Here is a 27264-nt window from a genome sequence, read left to right as displayed (position 1 = left end):
ACCCTCCAATGGCCGCTGCGGCCGGTGCACTGTGCTGATCCGATGGCAGGAGCCAGGTACTTATCCTGGTCTCCCATGGGGTGCAGGGCCCAAGGACTTGGACCATCCTCCACTGCACTCCCGGGCCACAGCAGAGAGCTGGCCTGGAAGAGGGGCAACTGGGACACAATCTGGTGCCCCGACTGGGACTAGAACCCAGTGTGCCGGCGCCACAAGGCGAAGGATTAGCCTAGTGAACCGCAGCGCCGGCCAACATTAGGGATTATTAACAAATGAAAATGAATACAACTGGGGCTGGTGCTGCGGCTTAGTGGGTAAAGTCCTGGCTGCTCCACTTCTGATCCAGCTCCCTGATAATGCACCTAGGAAAGCAGTGGAAGGTCCAAGTGCCTGGGCCCCTGCACCCATGTGGGAGACCCAGAAAAGGCTTCTGGCTTCAGATTGGCCCAGCTCCGGCTGTTGTAACCATTTGGGGAATGAACCAGCAGATAGAGGATCTCTCTTTTTCTCTCTGTAACTCTGCCTTTCATACATATAAATAAATATTTTAAAATAAAGAAAAAAAAGAAAATGAATATAACCTAAATCTGGTAATATGTGGATAATATAAGTCAAATGACAAGCATAATGAAATTGAGGATTAGATATTAATATCTGTTAAGGATATAATTTTTTAAACAGCTTAGTTTTTTCTTTCATTTTAAAAGAGTTATTTTTTTGAAAGGCAGAATTACAGAGAGAGAAAGAGAGAGAGAACATTTTCCACCCTGTTTCACTCTCCAAATGGCCACGATGGCTATGGCGGGCCAGGATGAAGTCAGAACTCTATCCAGGTTGCCCTTGTGGGTGGCAGAAGCCTAAGCACTTGAGCCACCTTTCATTGTTTTCCCAGGCATATTAGCAGGGAGTGCGATCAGAAGCAGAGTAGCCAGAACTTGAACTGGTGCTTATATGGGATGCCAGGGCTGAAGGCAGTGGCTTAACCCACTGTGCCACAACCCTGGCCCTAAGGATATAATCTTTTAAGGAATGTTTATTTATGTTCATCTACTTGAAAGGCATGGGCTGGGCAAGGTTGAAGCTAGGAGTAAGGAATTCCATCTGGGTCTTCCACATGGGAGCCAGTACCTGTTGCCTCCCAGGGTGTGCATTAGAAACAAGCTGGACTTGAACTGAGGCATGCCAATACAGGATGTGGGCATCTTAACGATAGGCCAGATGCTCACCACACAAGGTAATGTTCTGATATATGTATCCGCTGTGTAATGTTCAATCAAAGTAAACAGATCTAGCTCTCAAACGTTCAACGTTTCTTTATGGTGATAACACTTAAAATCCATTCTTCTATTTGTTTTTAATAAGAAAAATATACAATACATTGTTGTTATCTATAGTCACCTTATTGTGAAATAGAATAGCATTTGTATTTTATTCACTTAAAAGGGAAGGAGGGAAGGAAGAAGGGAAAGAGAGAGAGTGTGTGTGAATGAGAGAGAGAGAGAGAGAGAAAGGGAGGAAGGAAGGAACAGAGTTTTTATCTGGTGGCTACTCCCTGAATGTCTACAATGGCTAGGGCTGGGCTGGCCCAGAAACTGGAAAATTAATGCAGGTCTCCCATGTGAGTGGCAGGAACCCAATTACTGTGTCATCATCTGCTGCCTGTCAGTGTTTGTGTCGGCAGGAAGCCGGAGTCAGGAGTCAGAGCTGGGAACTGAACCCACATCCTCCAGTGTGGGATGTGAGATTCTTAACTGCTAAGCTAACTGCCTGCCCCTGTTCTCTAGTTTTTCAGTCATATTTGTCTAATTACTGAAGAGGCTGGCATGCCTTTAAAATCGTATTTTTTATCATTAGTAATTTTTCTTCCTATTTGATATGTCTTCTGCATATTTTTCTGTTGGCATTTAGGAGCTTTTCTTATTAATAAAAATGCTTTACATATTAAGGATACTATAATATTTGTTGTAAATATTTTATCCCAGTTTGTCATGTGTCTGTCTTTTATTTTTTAAAGATTTATTTATTTTATTTGAAAGGCAGAGTTACAGAGAGGCAGAAACAGAGGCAGAAGAGAGAGAGGGAGAGAGAGAGATCTTCTACCTGCTGATTCATTCCCCCAACCACAGCCAGAGCTGTGCCAGGCCAAAGCCAGGAGCCTGGAACTCCATTCCTGTCTCCCAGGGGCCCAAGTGGGTGGATCATCCTTTGCTGCTGTCTAAGGCACAGCGGCAGGGAGCTGGAGAGGAAGCAGAGCAGCTGGAACTCACTGTGCCCTGACAAGGGGTGCTGGCATGGCAGTGGCAGCCACAACACCGGCACCCTGCCTTCATATGATCAGTTTTGTTTTGTTTTGTTTTGTTTTTTGACAGGCAGAGTGGACAGTGAGAGAGAGAGACAGAGAGAAAGGTCTTCCTATTGCCGTTGGTTCACCCTCCAATGGCCGCCGTGGCCGGCGCGCTGCGGCTGGTGCACCGCGCTGATCCGATGTTAGGAGCCAGGTACTTATCCTGGTCTCCCATGGGGTGCAGGGCCCAAGCACTTGGGCCATCCTCCACTGCATTCCCTGGCCACAGCAGAGAGCTGGCCTGGAAGAGGGGCAACCGGGACAGAATCCGGCGCCCCGACCGGGACTAGAACCCGGTGTGCCAGCGCTGCAAGGCGGAGGATTAGCCTAGTGAGCCGTGGCGCCGGCCAAATGATCAGTTTTTATATTTATATATAATGGCTCTGTTATTTGTAATCTTTAAAATACTGTCCCATTAAAGACACTAAATTTTCTTCTCTTTAAAATTTTTCCTTTACTTAGAACCCTTTATCTGGTGCTTTGTGTATAGTGTAAGTGGGGTGAGCACCCAGTGAATTCTCCCTCAAACTGAGGGAGCCCTGATGAGTAGCCCTGCTTTCCTTCCTGAAACCGCCAGCTCCAGGAGGCTCTGGTTCTCCGTGTGCTGGGTTATTATCAGTCCATCTGCTCTTTCCCTGGACTCACGCTTGTTTTCATCTCGGTAACCTTAGAGCAGTAGGTGGGGCAAGCTCTTTCGCACAAGATGTTCTTTTATGTAACTATCTTGGCTGTTCTCAACCATGCTGACTTCAAAATGAACACTAGGATCATTCCATCAGGGGAGGGAAAACCCATCAACTCAGATAGGAAAACAAACAAACAAACAAACAAACAAACAAATCCAACTTTTGATTGGAATTTTTTGAAATCTCCAAATTAGGTTAGGAAACACTAATACTGCATCTTGATTTTGGTGGTGGTCCCACAAATTTATACACATGTAAAAATCATAAAACTATATCAAAAGAGAAAAAAGTCATTATTGCACAACAGCAATATAAAAACATAAAATATTTTATACATTCTATTATTCATGTTAAGTTTATTCTTTAGTGAAATTCTATGTAAGATGATTATCAAATGTCCATCAAAGTCTCTAAACTTTAACTAGGTTTTATTTTTTTTAACTAACATTTCTTGTATTTTCCTTCTTCAAGTTTGAAACTAAGCTCAAATATGGTGCTTTATTATGAAATTAACTTCATATCCCATTATCTTGTATTTACTGAACAGACGTCTAATGCTAACTGATAGCTTGCTTCTTAAAAAAAGTTCAAGAAAGGCAGGCATTTTGGCACCGTGGTTAAGATGCCACCTGGGATGCCTGCATCCCATACCTGAGTGCAGGGTCTGAGTCCCTGCTCCACTTCCGATTCAGCTTCCTATTAATGCACACCCTGGAAGGTAGTAGGTGATAGCTTAAGTATTTGGGTCCCTGCCACCCACCATGGGGGACTCAGACTGAGTTCTGGGCTTGTGGCTTGAGTTTGGCCTGGCCATTCATATTGGGGCATTTGGGGAGTGAACTAGATAATGCAAGATCTCTCTCTCTTTTTGCCTTTCAAATCAATAAAAGTAAATAAAAAATTTTAAAAGCCACAGCATTTACATTATTAAAAAAATGCCAAGGCCGGCGCCGCGGCTCACTAGGCTAATCCTCTGCCTAGCGGCGCCGGCACACCGGGTTCTAGTCCCGGTCGGGGCGCCGGATTCTGTCCCGGTTGCCCCTCTTCCAGGCCAGCCCTCTGCTGTGGCCAGGGAATGCAGTGGAGGATGGCCCAGGTGCTTGGGCCCTGCACCCCATGGGAGACCAGGAAAAGCACCTGGCTCCTGGCTCCTGCCATCGGATCAGCGCGGTGCGCCGGCCGCAGCGCGCCGACCGCGGCGGCCATTGGAGGGTGAACCAACGGCAAAGGAAGACCTTTCTCTCTGTCTCTCTCTCTCACTGTCCACTCTGCCTGTCAAAAAAAAAAAAAAAAATGCCAAAAGTTATTCCTCTTTCCATCTGTAAAAAAAGGGAATTAGAAGTGGGAATTGTAATCTTAGCTTTGCCAAGGCATTCTGGGGTATTAAGTCTTGTCATCTTCAATGCAAAACAAGTATATTCCTGTTTGTGACTATTATTTTAATCAAGGTTATCTGCTCAATACAGCATGAAATGAAAAACTGTTATAAAGTGTGAATTTTGCTGTCAGTGTGCCTTATGTTGTAACTGGAATCATGACTTCCTTCTTAGTCCAACCTCAAAAATCACCCATGTGGACAGGGAAGCCAGAGACAATAAGAACACTGTGTTTGATTAACTGATCATAGTGGCAATCTGTCCAAAACATAATTCAGTACAACTTTGACCTTTTCAGAACCTTACTAATCTTGTGACCTGTCATCAGGTCCCTTCCCCCAGCCTACTCATTACAATAACATCAATTTTTACAGGTGTGTTACTCAAATAAAGGCACGTTCTTATTGCAATAAATTAGGAACCAGGTAAAGAATATGTCAAGATTAATGTTCACCACTTAATATAACTGGTTCATAATAAACCCTTTAGCAATGGATCAATACAGTTAACTCGTCAACAAACTCTTTACCTCTTCAATACACTGGCTTCCAGCTCTGTTTTTACTATCTGCAAAGTCTTTCCCCACAGAAACAGAGCTGATGCCGCCGAGCCCCTGGCAAGGGCCTTTAAATGCAGCTGATCTATATTTAACTGGCTTGACCTATATGCAAGTGTTCATTGCATCAGCCTGGCCCGTCCAGAGTCACAGAGGCGACACTTTTCCTTATTACGTAACACAAATCCATCCTTCATAGGGGCTCTCAGCTGAATACACCAAATCATTTCTGCCGTGAAGATTCAGAAAGATATAACTGAAAATGCTGGCTGTGATTAATTTAGAAACTCTTTGCCAATTCAGTTTTTCATTAGTGTCATATTTAACATGCCCACAAGTTTAAAAAGAGCACCAAAGTCACCCACGTGCCGTGTGGAAACTATGACAACTGAGACTTTACAAAACGCTTACGTGCATTTCAGCTCTCCCATGTCTAGCATTTAACCCTTGGTACGTCATCAGGGTTCATTAAACCCAACTTCAGCTTTTAAGTTTCTTTTTGAGTAGCTCTAACTATGTATAAAGATTGGTTTCACATGATTTTTTTTATTTGACCAAAAGGAAAAATAAAAACAAAAAACTCAGGGCTGGTGCTGTGGCACAGCAGGTTAAAGACCCAGCCTGCAGTGTGGCATCCTATAGGGTCACCGGTTACAGTCCCAGCTGTTCCACTTCTGATCCAGCTCTCTGCTATGGCCTGAGAAAGCCGTAGAAGATGGCCCAAGTCCTTGGGCCCCTGTATCCGTGTGGGAGACCTGGAAGAAGCTCCGGGCTCCTGGCTTTGGATGGGCTCAGCTCTGGCCGTTGTGGCCATTTAGGGAGCGAACCAGCGGATGGAAGACCTCTCTCTCTGTCTCTGTCTTTCTGTGTAACTCTTTCAAATAAATAAATATTAAAAAAAAAAAAAAACCACCTCATTCTATCTTCCCATTACCATCTAGGGCTACTGGGCTATTTCATAAATCTAAGGTACATTACACTGTTTCATCATCCTAGAAATTATGCCATCAATTGTTCTCACTAATGCTATAAAAAAGACTAAAATAAGAAAATGGAAGGATGATGGTATTACTTAAAGAGTGACAGAACACCAGTGTGTGGGGAGCAACCCGGACTAGACTAAGTTACTGGAATTAAGACTTATTCTATGCATCTGCTCTCCCACAATATGGCGCTGGGAGAGGAGAAAACAGCTTCTACACAGCTGCCTCCAGTTCAGCCAATAAACTGTAGGACTTGCTCCTGATTGGAGGAGAGCAGCGTACTCGGCGTGTGGGCAGCCGAGTTGGGATTGGCAGAGGAGGACTATAAAGGAGGAGAGAGACGGCATGCACCGGGAACATCTAAGGGGAACACCTGTGCAGCCCCCGAGAGAGCCGGCCGGCGGTGTGCCGCTCCCCTGCGGAAGTGGGGAAAGTGGCCAGGGGGAACCGCCCTTCCACGGAGGCGGAAGGGACAGTAGCCAACCCGGGAAGAACCAGCAGCAAACCCGGGGAGGGCCGAGCAGACGAAAGAACAGCGCAGGGTCCTGTGTCGTTCCTCCACGAAGAGGGGGAGCGACACAGTGGAATAAATATCATTCTGACATCATTCTTCAATTTTCTTATTGTATTGCCCAAAACACATCAACCCTCCTCCAAGAAGGCATAAGGGAAGGCTGGAGATGCAATCTTTGTGGCGTGATCCCAGCTTTTACTGAATATAATTGAACATACCAATTTTTTGAATTCTCTGCCCAGGGTGGCATAGAAAACGCAGAGAAAGGTGTTTTACATTTACTAGATGAGTCGGAAGATGAGTGCAAAGACTAAGATGGCACTTGAGACTCCGATCAAGATAGTAAAGCTGTCCATTATAAATAAAATCTCAGACTATGTGCCTTCAGATAATGATATGATAATGATGCTCAAGAATCAGTGTGTAAATAATACATTTTTAATCTAAAGATGAAAAGAAAATATGGCATTTTCATGTAGTTATCCAACAGAAAAGTCTTCAATGTGCAGTACTATGTGAAAAGAAACTAGGCCATTCCATTTTGCTAAAAGGACTTATGACAGAACTCTTTTATCCTTTATTCAATTTGTGTGCCCAAACTTCCTTGATCTAGTTTGTAATTAGATGCTGAAGGCAGGTATTATAGCGAGGTGGTCAGAGAAATAGATACATAGATATTTTTTTTAAAAAAAGGATCAATGATTTTACCATTTTAAAAGATCCTTGCAAGTCTAAAAATGAAAATGCTTTTGCAGTCAGGAGCATATGATAGCCTTCTTCCTTTCACAAAACTACGTGCCAAAGGTCTTTTAAAAATTCTTAAAGTATTCTGTTTGACAATGCAAGCACGTGAGGAAGAAGCAGAAGGGATGACAGTCGAGCCTGTGGAGACGTGCTGGGGGTTTGCGGCTGATATTTACAACCTCTTGCAGGATGGCCAATGAACTGGCTGCATCCACAGGCACCTGTTCACTAAAACCAGCTAAGATTTTGTTTGACAAATTTAAGATCACATTAAATATTGTAATAATTTTCACTATCTCTGTTTTCTTTAAACAGTCCTTTTAAAAAAAGTTTATTTATTTATTTGAAAGGAAGATTGATAGACAGCAAGGGAGAGACAGATATATCTTCCATCCACTGGTTCACTCTCCAAAAGGCCACAAGGCCAGGGCTGGGCCAGACTGAAGCTAGGAGCCTAGAGCTCCATCCAGGTCTCCCACATGGGTGGTAGAAGCCCAAGTACTTGGGCCATTATCCGCTACCCTCCCAGGAGTATTAGCAGGGAGTTGGGTCAGAAGTAGAGCAGCCAGGACTTGAGCCAGCACTCACATGGAATGCAGATAGTAGCTTAACCCACTGCACCAGAACACTGGTCTCAACCCCTTCATTCTTATATTTATAAATTATGTGGTAAATAAAATAATTTTTAAACATTCATTCAACCCAGGTAGTAAATTGTGATGGCCATCTTTCTTGGCATATTAAGGGCTTAAGAAATATTTAAAGCAGAAAAAAGAGGTACTGTCTAGGAATGAATTATAAAATTGAATTGATTCTGGGACTCTTTGGATTTGCATCAACCCACCAATCATTCTATGACTATTGAAACCAATGAGGCTGAGATAGTTAGAGCCCAAACATAAATAAGAACTTAATAGATACTGGGAAGCAAGGGAGAAAATCACCTTGTATAAAACTGAAACAAGTAAACATCCAACAAGCAGGTTTAAAACATTTAAAAGGTTGGTAGAAAGGCAGTATTTAAAATATATATCTTGGGGCCGGTGCTGTGGTGCAGCAGGTGAAAGCCCTGACCTGCAGTGCCTGCATCCCATTTGGGCATCTGTTTGAGTCCTGGCTGCTCCCTGCTATGGCCTGGGAAAGCAGAAGAAAATGGCCCAAACCCTTAGGCCCCTACATCCATGTGGGAGACCCTGAAGAAGCTCCAGGCTCCTGGCTTTGGATGGGCCCAGCTCTGGCTGTTGGGGCCATTTGGGGACTGAACCTGCAGATGGAAGATCTCTCTCTCTCTCTGCCTCTCTAACTCTGCCTTTCAAATAAATAAATAAGTCTTTAAAATACATATATATATGTAGTATATATATAATACATATATATGTATACACATGTATGTTTTTAAAGGTATATATATTTCTGCTTTTCAAGTAAATAAATAAATCTTTAAAAAGAAAAGAAAAAAAATATATATATGTATATCTTACCCACAATAAAAATTAAGAAAAAGCAGGAAACAACAGGGTAGATTTAATACAGCTTATTAAGGTTTTTTTTTAATTAGAAGCTATGTTTTTGAGTGCTAGTCATATTGATCCAAGTAAATCTATCATTTATTTTAATATCTGTATGATATTCCATTTCCTACTACGGGGCAGTCATACCCCCTGCCCAATTCAAACAGTGCAGCAATCAGTACTCTGGTGCCCTTTGTGCAGAAGTCTGACTGTCTGTCGAGGGCAATTGTCTGGAAGTGAAATTCCTGTGTTCTCATATCTTCATTTTTTGTTATCAAGTTAATCTGTAAGATAGTGCCCATTTGTTACATTTTTCTAATTAACACTCTGGCTAGCTATGTATGCAAGGTCTCCAAAAAGTTCATGCAGGGACAGGTTTTTGGTGCAGTAGTTAAGATGCTGTTTGAGAGGCCTCTGTCCAATATCAGAGTGCCTGGTTCCAGGCTCCACTCCACCTCTGATACAGCTTCCTGCTAACGCATCTGTGAGGCAGCAGTCATCAGCTCAAGTACTGTGTACCTGATACTCACGTGCCTCCTGGCTTCAGCCTGGCCCATCCCTGACTGTTGGGGTCATCTGGGGAGTGAAGCAGTATATGGAAAATATTTCCCTTGTTTGTTTCTTGTCTCTCTCTCTCTCTGCCTTTTTCTTTTCTTTTCTTTTTTAAGATTTATTTATTTGAAAGGTAGAAATACAGAGAGAGAAGCAGAGAGACATGTCTTCCATCTGCTGGTTCACTCCCCAAATGGCCTCAATGGCTGGGCCAGGCCAAAGCCAGGAGCCTCTTCTGGGTCTCCCATGTGAGTGCAGGGGCGTAAGCACTTGGGCCATCTTCCACTGCTTTTCCAGGCACATTAGCAGGGAGCCAGATTGAAAGTGGAGCATCTGGGACTCTATCGGGTGCTGAAATGGAATGCCAATACTGCAGGTGGAGGCTTAATAGTCTATGCCACAGTGCCAGCCCCATCTCTGACTTTCAAATAAAATAAAACGTTTTCAAAGTTTATGGAAAATGAAATTTCTGAAGTACTCTCATAAATAAGACCCTGTTTCTGTACATTAGCAGGAAGCTGGATTGGAAGTGAAGCAGCCAGAACTCTAACTGGTGCTCTGATAGGAGATACCGCAGTCACAAGCTGTGGCTTAACCTGCTGTGTGCCAAAACCAATCCTGACAGTTTTTTTTTTAATTGTGTTATTAGTCTTTTTCTTACTACCATGGTCTTATTGTAGAGAATTTATTACAGAGAATGCTAATTCTTTGTGGATTATATATATGGCAAATATCTTCTCCTTGTCTGAAACATTTGTATATAGCATAATTTATTATACTGAATTCTCTTTATATGGATGTAGCCAAATTAACATTTTTAACAGATTTGATTTCCAAATTTAATTTAAAAATTCATCCTCCTGGGCCTGGCCCTGTGACATAGCAGGTAAAGCCACCATCTGCAGTGCTGGTGCCAGTTTGAGTCCCGGCTACTCCTCTTTCCATTCAGCTCTCTGCTGTGGCCTGGGAAGGCAGTGGAGGATGGCCCGAGTGCTTGGGCCCCTGCACCTGCGTGGGAGACCCAGAAGAGGCTCCTGGCTCCTGGCTTCAGATCGGCTTAGCTCCGGCCACTGCAGCCACTTGGGGAGTGAACCAGCACATGGAAGACCTTTATGTCTCCCTTTCTCTGTAATTTTACCTCTCAAATAAATAAATAAATAAATATTTAAAAATAAAACAAAACGAAAAAAATTCTTTCTCCCTAGCTTTCAGTTTTAAAGATTTAAAGATAAATCTTTAAATTTTAAAGATTTTTCTTCTAAAAATGTCTTCTCCTGGAAGTTTTAGGTTTTTGTTCTCCTTTTCACAAATCCATTTTACAATTCTCTGTGAGAGACAGGGATTGTGTTTTATCTTTTTCTAAACAAATGGGCAACTATATCAGCCCTGTTCATTGAACAGTCTATTCTTTCCCCCTAGTTTGTGCCACCACTTGTCACAGAGCAAGCTCTTCCTTCCTGTGTTCTATTGTCTCGTGGCCTGTTTTTGCCATTGTTTTAATTAAAAGCCCTGATATCTATCAAATAAACTTCATTACGCTTCAAAATTGTTATGGCTCTTCAAGCTTCAAAAAAAATTAGAATCAAGTTATCAAATTCCAAAAATTCCTGTTAGACTTGATTGGAAATGCATGGAACTTACAGATCAATATAAGCAGAAATGTCATTTTCATGACAATATCACCATATATGAACATTAGCTTACAATTTTATTAACTTTTAAATGATTTTCAAAAATGTTTATACTTTTCTCCTTAAAGGTCTTGCATATTTCCTGTTACCATTTATCTTTATTTACTTTTAGATTTATATTATTACTTGAAAGATATGGTGCCAAGAAACAGAGAAAGAGATCTTCCATTCACTGGTTCTTTCCCCAAATGGCTGCAATGGTCAGAAGCTGAGTCAGGCCACAGACAGGAGCCAGGAAATCCATCTGGGTCTCCTATGTGGGTAATTGAGCAGGGCCTCAATCACACAGGTCATCTCTGATTTGGGATCCCAGCATTGTGAGCAGCAGCCTAATCCAATGAACCAGTTATAATTTAATCCTAGGCAATTTATTATTCTTATTGTGTTGTAAGTGAAAAGTTTTCTACAGTTATGTTTCCAGTATCTTGATTTTTTTTAAAGATTACTTTTATTTATTTGAAAGACACAGTTACAGAGAGAGGTAGAGACACAGAGAGAGTCAGAGGTCTTCCATACTCTGGTTCACTCCTCAAATGGCTGCAACAGCCAGAGCTGAGCTGATCCAAAGCCAGGAGCCAGGAGCTTCCTCTGGGTCTCCCACGTGAATACAGGGGCCCAAGGACTTGGGCCATCCTCTGCTGCTTTCCCAGGCCATAGCAGAGAGCTGGATTGGAAGTAGAGTAGCCGGGACTCCAAAAAGCGCCCATATGGGATGCCGGCACTGCAGGTGGGGCTTTAACCCACTGTGCCGCAGAGCCAGCCCCTTCATATCTTCTTTGAGTCTTGTTTTTCCTTTCTCGCCATCTGAGTATTTGAGTTCTTTCTGTTTCTTTCCCAGATTTTCCCAAGGCATTGGGAAAATTTGAGAATTATATACAATTTCACATGCACATTTGACTTAAGGTTGCTAGCTTCGTCCCAAACATGCAAGGATCTTCACATGGATTAAATCTACTTCTCATATGTTTTGTTCCGTATTTTAGTTCTTTTTTTAAAATCTCAGATTAATCATTTTTTCTTAAATATTACTTCACACACACACACACACACACACACACATACACACAGTGCTCCCATTTGCTCATCCATTTTCCAAATGCCCACAATGGCCAGGGTTGGGCAAAGGATTCAACCCACGTCTCCCACATGATTAGCAGAGACCTACTACTTGAGCTGTCACCTGCTGTCTCCCCTGCCACGCACTAGCAGGGAACTGGAATTAGGAGCGGGGCCAGGACTCAACTCAGGCACTCCGATATGGGAGGCAGGTATCCCAACTGGTGACTTATTCAGTAGGCCAAATGCCTGCCCCTTACTGTGTGTTTTATACTCATATGGTGAATATTTATTTAAACTTACTTTCAAAACTTTTTAAATTGTAAAATAAGTAGAACAGAAAATTCCACAAAATCTGAGTGCATGCTTCGACAAAGTGTCACCAAATGACTATTTAACCATAAAGACAAAGAACAGGGGGCAGCACTGTGGTGCAGCAAGCTAAGCTGCTACTTGCAACGCTGGCAGCCCGTACTGGAGCAGGGGTTTGAGTCCTGGCTGCTCTGCTTCCTATCCAGCTTCCTGCTATGCGCCTGGGAAAACAGCAAAAGATGGCACAGGTGCTTGGGCCCCTGCCAACCACATGAGAGACCTGGATGGAATTCTGAGCTTTTTGTTTCGGGCCAGGCATTCTGGCCATTTTGGGAGTGAATTACTGGATGGAAGATCTCTCTCTGCCTTTCAAATAGATAAAACAAATTAAACAAACAAACAAACAACATTGCCAGCATTCCAGAAGCAATTCCTCACAACCCTTCCTGAGTAGTCTGTCTCAATCTTTCCCTACAGGGAACCACTGTGTTTTATTTATTTATTTATTTATTTGAAAGACAGTTACAGAGAGAGATAGAGATAGAGAGAGAGGTCTTTCATCCATTGGTTCACTCCCCAGATGGCCACAAGGCCAGAGCTGAGCCGATCTGAAGCCAGGAGACAGGAGCTTCTTCCAGGTCTCCCACATGGGTTCAGGAGCCCAAGGATTTGGGCCATCTTCTACTGCTTTCCTAGGCCATAGCAGAGAGTTAGATTGGAAGAGGAGCAGCTGGGACTCGAACCAGTGCCCATGTGGGATGCCGACGCCAGGGCATTAACCCACTGTGCTACAGCGCCAGACCCACCACTGGTTTTTATGGTAATTATTTCTTATTTGACTTCACAGTTTTATCATCTAAGAATGCACCATTAAATACTATACTTGAGTTGAGCTTTATATAAAATAATATCATCCGGTATGTATCCTTTTTTACCTGGTTTCTTGGCTAACATTTATTTGTGAGATTCACAATTACATAAGCAAGGGTGGGGAATGCCCAGCCTATGGGCAGTATAAGGCCTGTGAAATCATTTGGTCTGGCCCTGCCAGGGCAACCACAGGCTAATTTTTAAGCTGATAATTCTGTATGGCCCACAAATGATGTTATGAATATTCCAAGGGCCCTTGGCAGAAAAGTTTCCCTACCCTGATCTACAGTCTTTATTTTCATTGCTGACTACTATTCCACTGTATATTTATATGACAATTGATCCCTTTACCAAATTCTAAGGTGGCAGCTATTTCCCTTCAGCACATTAAATTTGGTATTCAATGGACTTCTTGTTTCCATGATTTCTGTTGAGGAGATGTCTGCTGACTCTAAGGCGACTGGATGAGGTTTCATCAGGGACAATCTGCTTTCCTCCATATACTAATTCAAAAGTTAATTTTATCCAGAAATATCCTCACAGACACACCCAGAATAATGGTCGACCAAATGTCTGGGCACCATATGGCCCAGTCAAATTTACACACAAAATTAACTAACACAATTAGTAAATTCTGGTTTGATTTTTAAATAATTTTTTGAGACCCAAATAAAGCTTTCCTTGGAGCACTGACAACTCAATCCTACCACTCTAAAGTGGAGCTGACACTGCTAAGTTAGCTTTCTGCACGAGAACCTCACGTAAACATAAGTCTATAAATCCATTTGTGGATTTAATTTCTCCCGTTTCTAAGGATAAACGAGTTCAAGTCTCTGAAAGTAATGTGGAACAAAAGCATCACTTGCAAATATTTTCATGATCCGTTTTTGAAAAATTTTGGCTTATACGATCATCTACCTCTGTATTATGAATACGTGGATAATGACAACAGCTTACTTCATACAAATCTACATAAGCCCTGGTTCAGAACCATACATAAACTATGTACTAAGTAAATTTTACCTGCAAGTTGTTTCAAAATATTGATCCCCATAACAGGTTTGTCTCTAATAATTCATGTTTCATTTATCAAACAAGTAATAAAAACTTTTACTAAATTATACTTATATTCACATTACCCCCCCAAAAAATAAAAAAATAAAAAATATTCACATTACCCTCCTTTGTTCCTCTTCAGCATCGGCAAAGAGTTTACGAATATTTGCCTCCGACTCTCCCACATACTTGTTAAGAATTTCTGGCCCGTTGACCACTTTGGGCTCTCTTGCATTCAACATCTTGCCAATCTGTCGAGCCAAGAGGGTCTTACCACAGCCTGGGGGTCCATATAACAGGATGCCTTTAACATGCTTACAACCTGGAAAAGCAAACAGTCTTACATGAGCTAAAAGCCAAGGAAGACATGTAAAGAAAAGCTTTCTTCTTTATATATACTTTAGGAAAAGCAGTCATTACTACATGCCATCTACATATATTAACACTGACATGCCATGACAAACAAAGCTCTACTTTCAAGCACTGGAAAACAGGGCAAACATGTCTATATTGAACGGGTATAGACGAATCCAAAGGATCCAGATGGATGTCACACACCATGTGGATAAACTTCAATGTCCTGCTTCATGTGACTAATGCCAAGTGAAGCACATGCTTCTTTGGGGCGACCCAGGTGAAAAAGTTTTGGGAGTAGTATTCGTTGCATTAGCATTACTAGTTAGCAATCTAAAACAGCAAGACTAATAATCAGGTTCCCCAGGATTTCTTTAGCCAACTCTTCACTGGCATTTGCTCCATTTCTTCTCATTTTCACCTTTCTAGCAGTTTCACGTTAAGATGTAGGGCTCATTTCTGATTTTTTTTTTTTTTTTTTTTGACAGGCAGAGTGGACAGTGAGAGAGAGAGACAAAGGTCTTCCTTTGCCGTTGGTACACCCTCCAATGGCCGCCGCTGCAGCCGGCGCACCGTGCTGATCCGATAGCAGGAGCCAGGAGCCAGGTGCTTTTCCTGGTCTCCCATGGGGTGCAGGGCCCAAGCACCTGGGCCATCCTCCACTGCACTCCCTGGCCACAGCAGAGGGCTGGCCTGGAAGAGGGGCAACCGGGACAGAATCCGGCGCCCCGACCGGGACTAGAACCCGGTGTGCCGGCGCCGCAAGGTGGAGGATTAGCCTATTGAGCCACGGCGCCGGCCCTTTTTTTTTTTTTTTTTCATTTCTGATTTTTAAATACTATATCCAAAGAAGCACTCCGTGGAATAATGGATTATTAGACTGCAGTGTTACACTCAAAACTCTGGGTTAAAAAAACCTTTAGTGATGCAGTATGAACAATGTGTTTCTGGGCAGGTGTTTGGCACAGCAGTTAAGTTGCTCTTGGGACACCTGCATCCCATATTGGAGTGCCTGGTTTGACTGCTAGCTATTCTGTTTCTGATCCATCCTGCTAAGGCACACCTGGGACAGCAGTGGCCCTACTACCCATGTGGGAGACCTGGAATGAGGCTTTTTTTTTTTTTTTTTTTTTGAGATTTATTTATTTACTTGAAAGATGGAGTTACAGAGAAAGGTAGAGACACAGAGAGAGGTCTTCTATCTTCTTTCATTCCCCAAATGGCCTCAATGACCAGGGATGGCCCAGGCCAAAGCCAGGAGCTTCATCCAGGTCTCCCACATAGGTGCAAGGACTTGGGCCATCTTCCACTGCTTTCTCAGGTGCATTAGCAAGGAGCTGGATTGGAAGTGGAGCAGCCAGGAGCTAACTGGTGCCCATAATGAGATGGTGACATCACAGATGTCCCACTGTGTCACAGTGCCAGCCCCAGATTGAGTTCTGAGTCCTGGTTTTAGCCTCCCCTGGTTTGATTGTGGCAGGCATTTGGGAAACGAACCAGAAGATGAAAGATCACTCTCTGTCTCTGTCTTTCAAATAAAATGGAAAGAAAAACTTTAAAAATGTATATCATGTGTTTCCATGGAAAATGGTTTGTCTTTATTTGAAATGAAAACCATCCAAAGTGTATCTTTAAAAAAAAAAGATTTATTTATTTATTTCAAAGTCAGAGTTACACAGAGAGAGGAGAGGCAGAGAGAGAGAGAGAGAGAGAGAGAGAGAGAGAGAGAGAGGTCTTCCATCTGCTGGTTCACTCCCCAATTTGCTATAATGGCCAGGGCCTCACTGATCCAAAGCCAGGAGCCAGGAGCTTCTTCTGGGTCTCCCTGATGGGTGCAGGGGCCCAAGGACTTGGGCCATCCTCTACTGCTTTCCCAGGCCATAGTAGGGAGCTGGATTGGAAGTGGAGCAGCCGGGACTCGAACCGGCTCCCATATCGAATGCTGGCACTGCAGGCGGTGGCTTTACGTGCTACACTACAGCGCTGGCCCCCAAAGTGTATCTTTAGGAAAAAAAAAAAACACAATGTATTTGATAATTCCTGTAAAAATAAATCACAAGATACAACCAACTCAAATAGAACTTTACATTCTGAGGAGGAAAGCCATTTGGGTTGCCAGCATGGTCCTTACTTCTATCTCTATGTCAAGAAAAGAACTTCCGGGGCCGGTACTGTGGCACATCCCATATGGGTGCCTGTTCGAGTCCTGGCTGCTCCACTTCCAATCCAGCTCCCTGCTGATGACTTGGGAAAGCAGCGGAAGAAGGATAAAGTGCTTGGGCCCCTGCACCTGCATGGGAGACCTGGAAGAAGCTCCTGGTTCCTGGCTTTGGATCAGCTCAGTTTGGGCCACTGCGGCCATTTAGGAAGTAAACCAGCGGATGGAAGATCTCTCTCTCTGTCTGCCTCTGCCTCTCTGTAATTCTGCCTTTCAAATAAATAAAATAATCTTAAAACAAAACAAAACAAAAAAAGACTTCCTTTTAAATCCTTCAATGTAATGAAATCTTTGCTTATGGTTAAACTTGTACAGAGAAGGTGAACTCGGGGGAAACCACTGCAGCCCTAGAATCTTAACCAAGAACCATGGTCCAGTGAAATGACTTGAGCCCTAGACACATCCTTTAAGCATGAGTGGTCAGAAATTAAGGGGATAAGCCTTGACCGTCTCCTAGAGGCCAATATCACTGCTGTCAGTACCAACAACTTGAGGACACACAGGACAAGAACTTTGGAATGTGGCTCCTAATCTTCCTTTCTGAGTCGACTGCTAGCATCATGATTTGAAACTGCTCACTTGTATACAAGCCACAGCAGAGGCAGATGGTGGTGGTGAAACAGGCATAGAGAAAGGAGAAAATGAAGATTTGCTGAGTACCTACAAAGTCTTCATCTCCAGTTTCCCGACTTCCTCACTTGCTCCCACTTTTTCCAACTTCCTCTTAATCATACTTGCTTCCACATTAAGCTATACTTTCCTTGAGGGACTCTTAATGCTATCTTATACTTTTGTTACACCTATCTCATCAGTCCTGAACACTGGCCACAGGAAGCTCCCACCACTGTGCTGATGGATAGGCCCACAGTTCCATGCCATCCTATTTCAGTTCTACTTACACTGGTTTCTCAATATTGTTTGCTCCCTTTGCTGATCTTTATTAGCTCATCTCTAATTTTCCTGACTAATCATCCAGATCTCCACTGTTCTCAAGAGCTACTCCATGCCACTAATTCTAGAAATGATTTAGATATCAACTTCGCATGCATATTTTAAAAAAGCTTATTAGGCATGAACTTCCTTCAGTGCTCTGCTTTTCTATAAACTGATCAGCAGACACATCTATTTTCAACCTCCGCCTTAGTTCTCAAAGGAGTCTTCCTTCCTCTTCTGCAAGTTTACATTGCAGTTATTGGTTGAAATACCTTCTCCCCTAGAATGAGTATTATTCAAGTGCAACTACTGTCTCATTCAACTTGAACTCACACATCCAGCATTATGTCAACCACGTAACATGTATTCAGTGAAGGTTATGAATAAGTAAATTGTCTCCTTTCCTATACTGCTTTAAAAAGAACATGAGGGAAAGAAGACTATCTTCAAAGTTACTTGAAGGTCTTAATTTATGGAGCAGTACTGACTTACATAGTAAAAAAAATTTAAATACATAAAAACACACTTGCAGGCCGGCGCTGTGGCTCACTAGGCTAATCCTCCGCCTTGTGGCGCCGGCACACTGGGTTCTAGTCCCGGCCAGGGCGCTGGATTCTGTTCCCGTTGCCCCTCTTCCAGGCCAGCTCTTTGCTGTGGCCAGGGAGTGCAGTGGAGGATGGCCTGAGTACTTGGGCCCTGCACCCCATGGGAGACCAGGATAAGTACCTGGCTCCTGCCATCGGATCAGCGCAGTGCGCTGGCCACAGCGCACCAGCCGCGGTGGCCATTGGAGGGTGAACCAATGGCAATAGGAAGACCTTTCTCTCTCTCTCTCACTGTCCACTCTGCCTGTCCAAAAAAAAAACAAAACAAAAAAAAAAAAAAAACAAAAAAAACAAAAAAAAACACACACTTGCAGTGAGCAAGACTTTTGCAAATTTAGCAAAACAAATGATATGTAAATACAAGTTTTAACTTTGCAACAGATTTTGCTCATGGAAAATGCTTGATTTAATGTCTTTTGAATTAAATTGGCTCAGATTTCATAAAATAAATAATTCAGAAACTATTACCATGAAGATTAAGAGAAAAAGAGATAAAATGAGTATCCACAAAACATATATATACTATATCTGAGTAGCGAACTATAGAAATGATCCCTGAAAGTACAGTCTTTGTATCTCTGAAATGACAAAATACGTTCTATATTTCACATCAACAGGAACATCATAGAAACTCTAGTGTTCATCAGAATTATAATTCTTTTAGAATCTCAAGTAAGCACATCAAAAATATACATTGACATGTGAAGATAATTTTAAAATCCACTTCCACAAAGGAAGCAGTTACTTGAGTAAGCAGCAGAAACAGGACTTTGTTATTACAATTATTATTATAGCTTATTCTGACTTATTAAATAAGCATTGGTCTCTAATTTTAAATGAGTCATAAAAAAACTAATTCCATTCAACAAAAGCATATTAAGCTCCTGTTTAGACGAGATACAAATGTAGGTGTTAGGATACAAACATGAAAAAGACAGTGCCTACCCGCAGGGCATTTCTGGGCTTAGTAGGAAAGAAATAAAAATAGTTTATCTATAATAAATATCATCCGAGATACGTATGAAATGCTTTTGGGAATCTACCCAAGAGAAACTGATTCTACCAGGGTGATGGCAGAAAGATTACAGATGGATGTAGAGGAACATGCACCATGAAATTTGGGTCTGGAAAGCAGAAGAGGAGGCTCATGGTTGGTACCCTAAAGAAAAGGACTCATGGGGCTGGCGCTGTGGTGCAGCAGGTAAAGCCACCACCTGCAGTGCCGGCATCCCGTAAGGGCACTGGTTCGAGTACTGGCTGCTCCACTTCTGATCTGGCTCTCTGCTATGGCCTGGGAAAGCAGTAGAAGATGGCCCAAATCCTTAGGCCTCTGCACCTGCATGGGAGACTCAGAAGAAGTTCCTGGCTCTTGGCTTCAGATCAGTGCAGCTCCAGCAGCTGAGGCCATCTGGGGAGTGAACCAGCAGATGGGAGACCTCTCTCTCTCTCTGCCTCTGCCTCTGCTTCTGCTTCAGCCTCTCTGTAACTCTGACTTTCAAGCAAACAAAATCTTAAAAAAAAAAAAAAAAAAAAAAAAAAGAGAGAAAGAGAGAGAGATCTCATGTGCTCAAAGGCATACTGGTAGGAACGTGGGAGCTATTCTCTCAACAAGCCTGTAGCAGCCTGCTGTAGCCAGAGCCACGGAGGTGAGGAAGGAGCAGTCCCTGGAATGAGGGGCAGGTTCCGGGCCAGCACGCCCAAGAGTATTCACCTTGTCTGGTGGGTGAGAGTGTTAAAGCTGACTCTGTGTGTTCTGTGCTCAGACTTCATTCATTGTAAAAGTTTTCCTTGAAATCTTTGTCATTCTTTTAGTAAGTTTATCTTCCAAAAAAAGCTCACTCTGGATGGAGTAGAAGGACTAGAGAATAGAGAGGCAAAGAGTGAAGAGGAGTGAGAGCAATGTTTTTTTTTGTTTTTGTTTTTGCCTTTTTTTTTTTTTTTTTTTGACAGGCAGAGTTAGATGGTGAGAGAGAGAGAGACAGAGAGAAAGGTCTTCCTTCTGTTGGTTCACCCCCTAAATGGCTGCTACGGCTGGCACTGCGCCAATCCGAAGCCAGTAGCCAGGTGCTTCCTCCTGGTCTCCCATGCGGGTGCAGGGCCCAAGGACCTGGGCCATCCTCCACTGCCTCCCCAGGCCACAGCAGAGAGCTGGACTGGAAGAGGAGCAATCGGGACAGAATCCGGTGCCCCGACTGGGACTAGAACCCGCGGTGCTGGCGCTGCAGGTGGAGGATTAGCCTAGTGAGCCGCGGCACCAGCTGAGAGGAATGTTCTTAACACTTTGTCTGGGGACACTGATTCTCTAGCTGACTGTGGGTTTTTGCCAGTTATGCTTCACACTGCTCCAAGTCCTCTGGAAACACATGAACAAATGAGTCTGGAGGCCTCAGGAAGACACCTCTAACCCCTGCTGAAGCCCCAGCTTTCTCTTGAGCTTCTCCAGGACATTAATGCCTGCCTCTAACATGGGGGAGTCTGATCTCCAGCTGTTGCACTGTCTGGGCCAACCCGTACCAACGAATGGCTCCTTTACTTTACATAACACCTCACACATCTCCTCCTGGCTCAGAGACCAGTGTCCTGGGTAAGTGAGTCAAACAGCAAGGGGCAGGTATGGAAGAAGGAGAAATTAGTGGAGCTGATTCAAATTGTCATCTCTAATTCTGTTTCTTCACTGGCCACATGGAACAGTCTAATGGACCTCCCCAGAAAAATACACATGTACAAAAATCCACATACAATTTGAAGGAGGTTCTTAAATCTCTGAGGTCCATCCATAGAATCCAAATTAAAAATCTCTGAATATACTACTGAAATACTCATGTAAGAAACCAGGAATTGAAAGGGGCAGGAGTCACAGGATCAGAGATCAAACGGAAATCAGAGGAGTGGGAACAGTAAAGGGTAGATGACAAAATGATGACCTCAGATACACCAGGAGAGCAAGAGGTAGAGGAGTCAGTCTGGGAAAAGGAGGAATCGTCTCTGTTTTCTGCTACAAGGTATTCGAGATTCATGTTCACTAAAAACATAGACTGAAAGTTCAGAGAAGATAGCAGAACTACTGGTTCAATATATATAACATATATATACTTAATTTTTATTAGATAGAGTTAGACAGTGAGAGAGACAGAAAGGTTTCCTTCCGTTGGTACACCCCTCAAATGGCTGCCACAGCTGGCGCTGCGCCGATCCGAAGCCAGAAGCCAGGTGCTTTTCCTGGTCTCCCAAGCAAGTGCAGGGCCCAAGTACTTGGGCCATCCTCTACTGCCCTCCTGGGCCACAGCAGAGAGCTGGACTGGAAGAGGAGCAACCGGGACTAGAACCCGGCACCCATATGGGATGCCGGCGCCACAGGCAGAGGATTAACCAAGTAAGCCACGACGCCGGCCTGGTTCAATGTTTTTGAATACCTGTTCTGGACACATGAGAAGCCAAGTGACATTTTAACAGAGGAATGTGGTAACAGAGATATGTGCTGCAGAAATAGAAGAAAAGGCCTGAAAAGAGGCTACCAGGCTTAAAAAAAATCAGGAAGTTCATGCTGATCTGGGCCACAGGGTTTTAGAGCAGGGTCAGAGAATTTTGTGTTGAGGTGTCTTCCTGTTACTTAGAAGGAAGCTAAGTAGGTAGCGTAAGCAGGATAGGAGATTACAGCTTCAAGAACTCAGGCAACGCAGAGGAGGGATTTGGAGAGGCAGACTGTAGAGAGACTGCTTACTCTGAGATTAGTCAGACAAAGGGAAGAAGTGAGAACGCTGAGGTTGTACCTACCAGGCTCCATTAACTGTGTGAGGCAACAGCTAGGCCAGCTAGCAAAGGAGTCAGGAGATGACTAACATGGTGAAGGCATTGAAGACACTGGCAATGTGAAAATGTGTGGGGAAAAGTAAAATCTTAGTAAATTCTACAAATACATATACATATATTAAAGATTTATTTATTTACTTAAGAGGCAGGGTTACAGACAGAGAAGGAGAGATAGAGAGAGAGGTCTTCCATCCACTGGTTCGTTCCCCAAATGCCTGAAACGGCTGGAGCTAGGCCGATCTGAAGCCAGGAGCCAGGAATTTCTTTCGGTCTCCCATGAAGCTATAGGGTCCAAGCACTTGGGCCATCTTCTACTGCTTCCCCAGGCCCTCAGCAGGGAGTTGGATCCGAAGTGGAGCAGCTGGGAGTTGAACAAGTGCCCACATGGGATGCCGGCAATGCAGGCAGATGCTTAACCGTACTACACCACAGCATCAGCCCCCAAATATATATTTTAAAAAGATTTTTATTTATTTGAAAGGTAGAGTTACAGAGAGAGGGAGAGACAGAGAATGAGAGAAATCTTCCATCGGCTGCTTTACTCCTCAAATGATTACAATGACAACAGGCCAAAGTCAGGAGCTTCTTCCGGGTCTCCCATGTGGGTGCAGGGGCCCAAGCGCTTGGGCCATCTTACACTGCTTTCCCAGGCACATTAGCAGGAAGCTGGGTTAGAAGTGGAGCAGCTGGCTGACGCCGCGGCTCAATAGGCTAATCCTCCACCTGTGGTGCTGGCACCCCAGGTTCTAGTCCCGATTCGGGTGCTGGATTCTGTCTTGGTGCTCCTCTTCCAGGGAGCTCTCTGCTGTGGCGCGGGAGTGCAGTGGAGGATGGCCCAGGTCTTTGGGCCCTGCACCCACATGGGAGACCAGGAGAAGCACCTGGCTCCTGGCTTCGGATCAGCGCGGTGTGCTGGCTGCAGCGCACTGGCAGGAGTGGCCATGGGGAACCAACGGGAAAGGAAGACCTTTCTATCTGTCTCTCTCACTGTCCACTCTGCCTGTCTAAAAAAAAAAAAAAAAAAAAAAGTGGAGCAGCCAAGATTTGACCCAGCCCCCATGTGGGATGCTGGTGTAGTAGGTGGCGGCTTTACCCACTATGCTACAACGCCAGTCCCATATAAATTTACATAAATATATCTAAGGTTACACAAGAATCCTGACCTTTTTTTAGATTTATTTTTTATTTACTTGAAAGGCAGAGAGAGAGAGAAAATCTTCCATCCACTAGTTCACTCCCCAAATGACCGCTGACAACAGAGCTGGGCCAGACCAACGCCAGGAGCCAGGGACTTCTGGGTCTCCCACATGGATGTAGGGACCCAAGCACTTGGACCACCTTCCACTGCTTTCTTAGGTACATTAGCAGGGAGCTGGATCGAAAGTGGAGCAACCGGGACTCAAATTGGTACCCATATGGGGTGGTGGCATCGCAGGCAGCAGCTTTACTTGCTGCACCACAGCCCCAGCCCCAAGAATCCTGACTTTTTAACCATGTTTTTTTCAAAACTGAGTCTTCATAGATTAGCATCATGAGGTAAACAAATAAATTTGAAGTCAACATTTTTGTAGCTCAACTCTATTACCTAATTTTTCCTTCCAAAATGTGCAGTTAAAATCTACCACATGATTGTTCTCAACACTTTCCCGTTCACTCTCCAAAAAATGTGAGGCTTTAATCTTCATTTCTAACTCATTCTCATCTTTTCCCTTCCCTCTGTAACTAATATAAGTAACAACTATTGTGGGCTAATAGTATAATCAAATATTATTTTGAAACATTTCTTCTCTTAATTTCCTTTGCCTAGGCATTTAACTGCTCCTGTTAATCATCTTCTACAAAATACCCACTTTTTATTCGGATGAAGCATAAATATATTCATGACTTCTGGTTATAGTAACAAAATGGTTTCGGGTCAGCCCAGCTCCAGTGGTTGTGGCCATCTGGGGAGTGAACCAGCGGATAGAAGACCTCTCTCTCTCTCTCTCTCTCTGCTTCTCCTTCTCTCTCTGTGTAACTCTGACTTTCAAGTAAATAAATAAAACAAAAGAGAGAGAGAGAGAGAGAGAGAGAGAGAGAAAGCTGAGAGTGCAGCAGGAAAACTTAGCAAAACCCTTGGCAGAAACTTTCACAACACAAGTAGAAGTGTCCCATTTAAAAAAAAATAGGAAATAGGAAAGAAATCAGGGGGAAAGCTCTAGAGAATATGAAAAATTACTGAGTGCCAGTCTTCTGACCAGTGGTTGGCAGACTTAGATTTCACAAACTAGTAAAGTAATTTAAAAATGTAGAGGTAAGTGCTGTCATTGCATTGTTTAGTTTTTATTTTGCAAGGTAAAGATTTCTTTTTTAAAAAAATTTATTTATTTACTTTGAAAGTCAGAATTACACAGAGAGAGAGAGAAGGAGTTGGGGGGTGGTCGTCTTCTGTCTGCTGGTTCACTCCCAATTGGCTGCAACGGCCAGAGGTGTGCCAATCTGAAACCAGGAGCCAGGAGCTTCTTCCAGGTCTCCCATGCAGGTACAGGGGCCCAAGGACTTGGGCCATCTTCCACTGCTTCCCCAGGCCATAGCAGAGAGCTGGATTGGAAATGGAGCAACTGGATCTTGAACTGGCTCCCATATGGGATGCCGGCACTGCAAGCGGTGGCTTTACCTTCTATGCCACAGCACCGGCCCCAAGGTAAAGATTTCTTAAAAAAGAAAACCTGACATTGTCCATCATCACCATCATCACCATCTCATGTGAGAAAATACATTTTTATAGTAAAATGTAGAATAGACATGATCTCAGAATAAAAGGCAGTCTTTTGTGTTAAATAAACTCAATTTATGAACACTATTAAAAGTTGGAGTTATGCAGTCAGCTTGCCTGAATTAAAATCCTGGTTCTTCAGATACTGGCTAGAAATACTGATGGTAACTATCTCAGGTTCCCGTGAAGACAAAGCGTAATACTCATAAAGTACTTAATAACCCGCCTGGTACATTGTAAAAGCTCGTAAGTATTGACTAGTAATTAATATCAGTTTGTTTTTATCACCCTGCTGCCGATAAGAACTAAAAAACCAGACTCCTAACTGTATGAGGATGAGATCACTGTTAGGCAATCATAACGCTTGAAAATAAATAACTATTTTGCTTATCAAACTCATTCTGGGACTGACAACTGTGACCACCTGGCCCCTTAAAATTTCATCTAACACTATTGTCACTTGAGCTTTGCAAATGATAGTACCCATTCCATTGATGAACCGTAAGCTCCAAATTAACACAGTAAATGAACTGGACTAAAGCAGTTTCACAAGGATCTTCCTAGTGTTTCAGGAAGTCAGGATTCTCCAAAGCTGTAGCTGCCCTTTCTGCCTACTCCACTTATGTGTCCAGCAGAGTCAATTCAATTTCTCAAGCTTTCCAAGCTCATTTAGGGTCAACACAGAGCCCATCCATACAAGCCAGTTCTACACAGACACATTCCTCCACCCTTTCTCCTCTGTATTCTGTCTTAAAAAGAGTTTCTTCTCCACTGTTCACCTTATCACTCTGACTGTAACCACTCTCATGGTCCCTAACTGCCAGATGTCAGAAACATGCTGCTACCCTCTTTCAGGGAGCACACACCAGGCTCTGCTGGCACTTGCCCAGACGACGTGATTCTAGGAGGAAGCAGGGCTAGTTCTGGGTACTTCTCCCAGCAGTGTATTTTCCAATGGTAGTTCGTCATGGCCCATCTCTTCTTTCTGAGTTTGAGGTAGATATAGCATTATATTTTTTCTCATGTTACTGTGCTGAGATATCATTCTCTTAGGTGAATGAGTAATACTCCAACAACATATGAAACATGGATATTGTTTGAGCTGCAGGTGTTGATATCCATTGATTATAATCATATAGGGGCCACCACTGTGGTGCAATAGGTTAATGCCTTGGCCTGCAGTGCCGGCATCCCATATGGGTGCCGGTTTGAGACCCGGCTGCTCCACTTCCAACCCAGCTCTCTGCTATGGCCTGGGAAAGCAGTAGAATATGGCCCAGGTCCTTGGGCCCCTGCACCTGCGTGGGAGACCTGGAGGAAGCGCCTGGCTCCAGACTGGCTCAGCTCTGGCTATTGTAGCCAACTGGGGAGTGAACCAATAGATGGAAGACATCTCTCTCTCTCTCTCTCTCTCTCTCTCCTCTCTCCTCTCTCCTCTCTCCTCTCTCCTCTCTCTTCTCTCTGTGTAACTCTGCCTTTCAAATAAATAAATAAATCTTTAAAAATCATATAAATTTTGGTGGGAGAACTTTAAGAGACTTTAAAGTTTTACAAATAGCTTGAAGTTATTTCTGATCTGAAAGACCAAACAGAATAGGAAGCATCCACTATGATAGGCATATCCAGCCCCAATGATGAAAATGATACACAAAACTATTTGTATCTAATAAATTAATCATAATCTGTTCTCTTTAAATGGCTCAATAAAAACACAGCCTTACTTCTGCAACATAAGGAATAAACACATTTGTATTTTCTAAGCCCTTCTACTTTATAAGTGCTGAATTTGCTTTGTTTTCCCCAAAGGTCATCAGAAGCAAGCTGCATTGAGGAAAAATTGTCAACTTTTAGGTATTCAAAAGGGGGGAAAAAAAGAAAAAAAAAAAACTAGAGCAAATTTTACATAAGAATAAACACAATTATAATAAACTGGAAGTGATCTCTGCCAAATTAGCATCAGGGTAGGAATGTTTAATTCATTTTATAGGTAACATGATCTATACAGAAACGTGTGTAGTGGGTTTTCAATGATGACTGATGTTTAAAGGGGAATCCCAAGTGGCTTCTAGTTCAAATACAGACAGATCTGTCTTCTGCCAAAGGAGGAGGCTATCAAAAGACAAATGGCAAGTCAGGACAGATCCACAAGTCTCGCAAGCGTCTCTGCAATTGTGCAAGCCAGATTTGAATGTTTAATTTTAAATAGTGTATGTACTTGTAGAAAACACAATCACAAATCAATACCAATATCTGATCTTTTAATTAAAAGTTTTCATAATTTCAACTTCTCTTCTCATGTTTTTAAAAACTCTCCATTGGAACTGGAGTCGTATTTTCT

General features: G+C 43.2%; 1 protein-coding gene and 1 pseudogene across 2 annotated transcripts in view; both read right to left on the bottom strand.

Annotated features, from left to right (window-relative positions):
- The window catches only part of NSF (N-ethylmaleimide sensitive factor, vesicle fusing ATPase), a 183369-nt gene that overhangs the window by 73800 nt on the left and 82305 nt on the right, over positions 1-27264 (bottom strand). For both annotated transcript variants that reach the window (XM_008271641.5, XM_002719197.6), the window contains exon 9: positions 14374-14573. In XM_008271641.5, the coding sequence (XP_008269863.3) occupies positions 14374-14573 (200 nt within the window). The remainder of the gene's footprint in view (positions 1-14373; positions 14574-27264) is intronic.
- Positions 18858-18932, bottom strand: LOC127484580 (small nucleolar RNA U3; annotated as a pseudogene).

This window comes from Oryctolagus cuniculus, chromosome 17 (genome assembly GCF_051225735.1).
Source record: "Oryctolagus cuniculus isolate XC-2025 breed Fujian yellow rabbit chromosome 17, ASM5122573v1, whole genome shotgun sequence".
Lineage (NCBI taxonomy): Eukaryota > Metazoa > Chordata > Mammalia > Lagomorpha > Leporidae > Oryctolagus > Oryctolagus cuniculus.
Note: the sequence above shows the minus strand (reverse complement) of the source record. Positions and strands in the feature narration are given on the sequence as shown.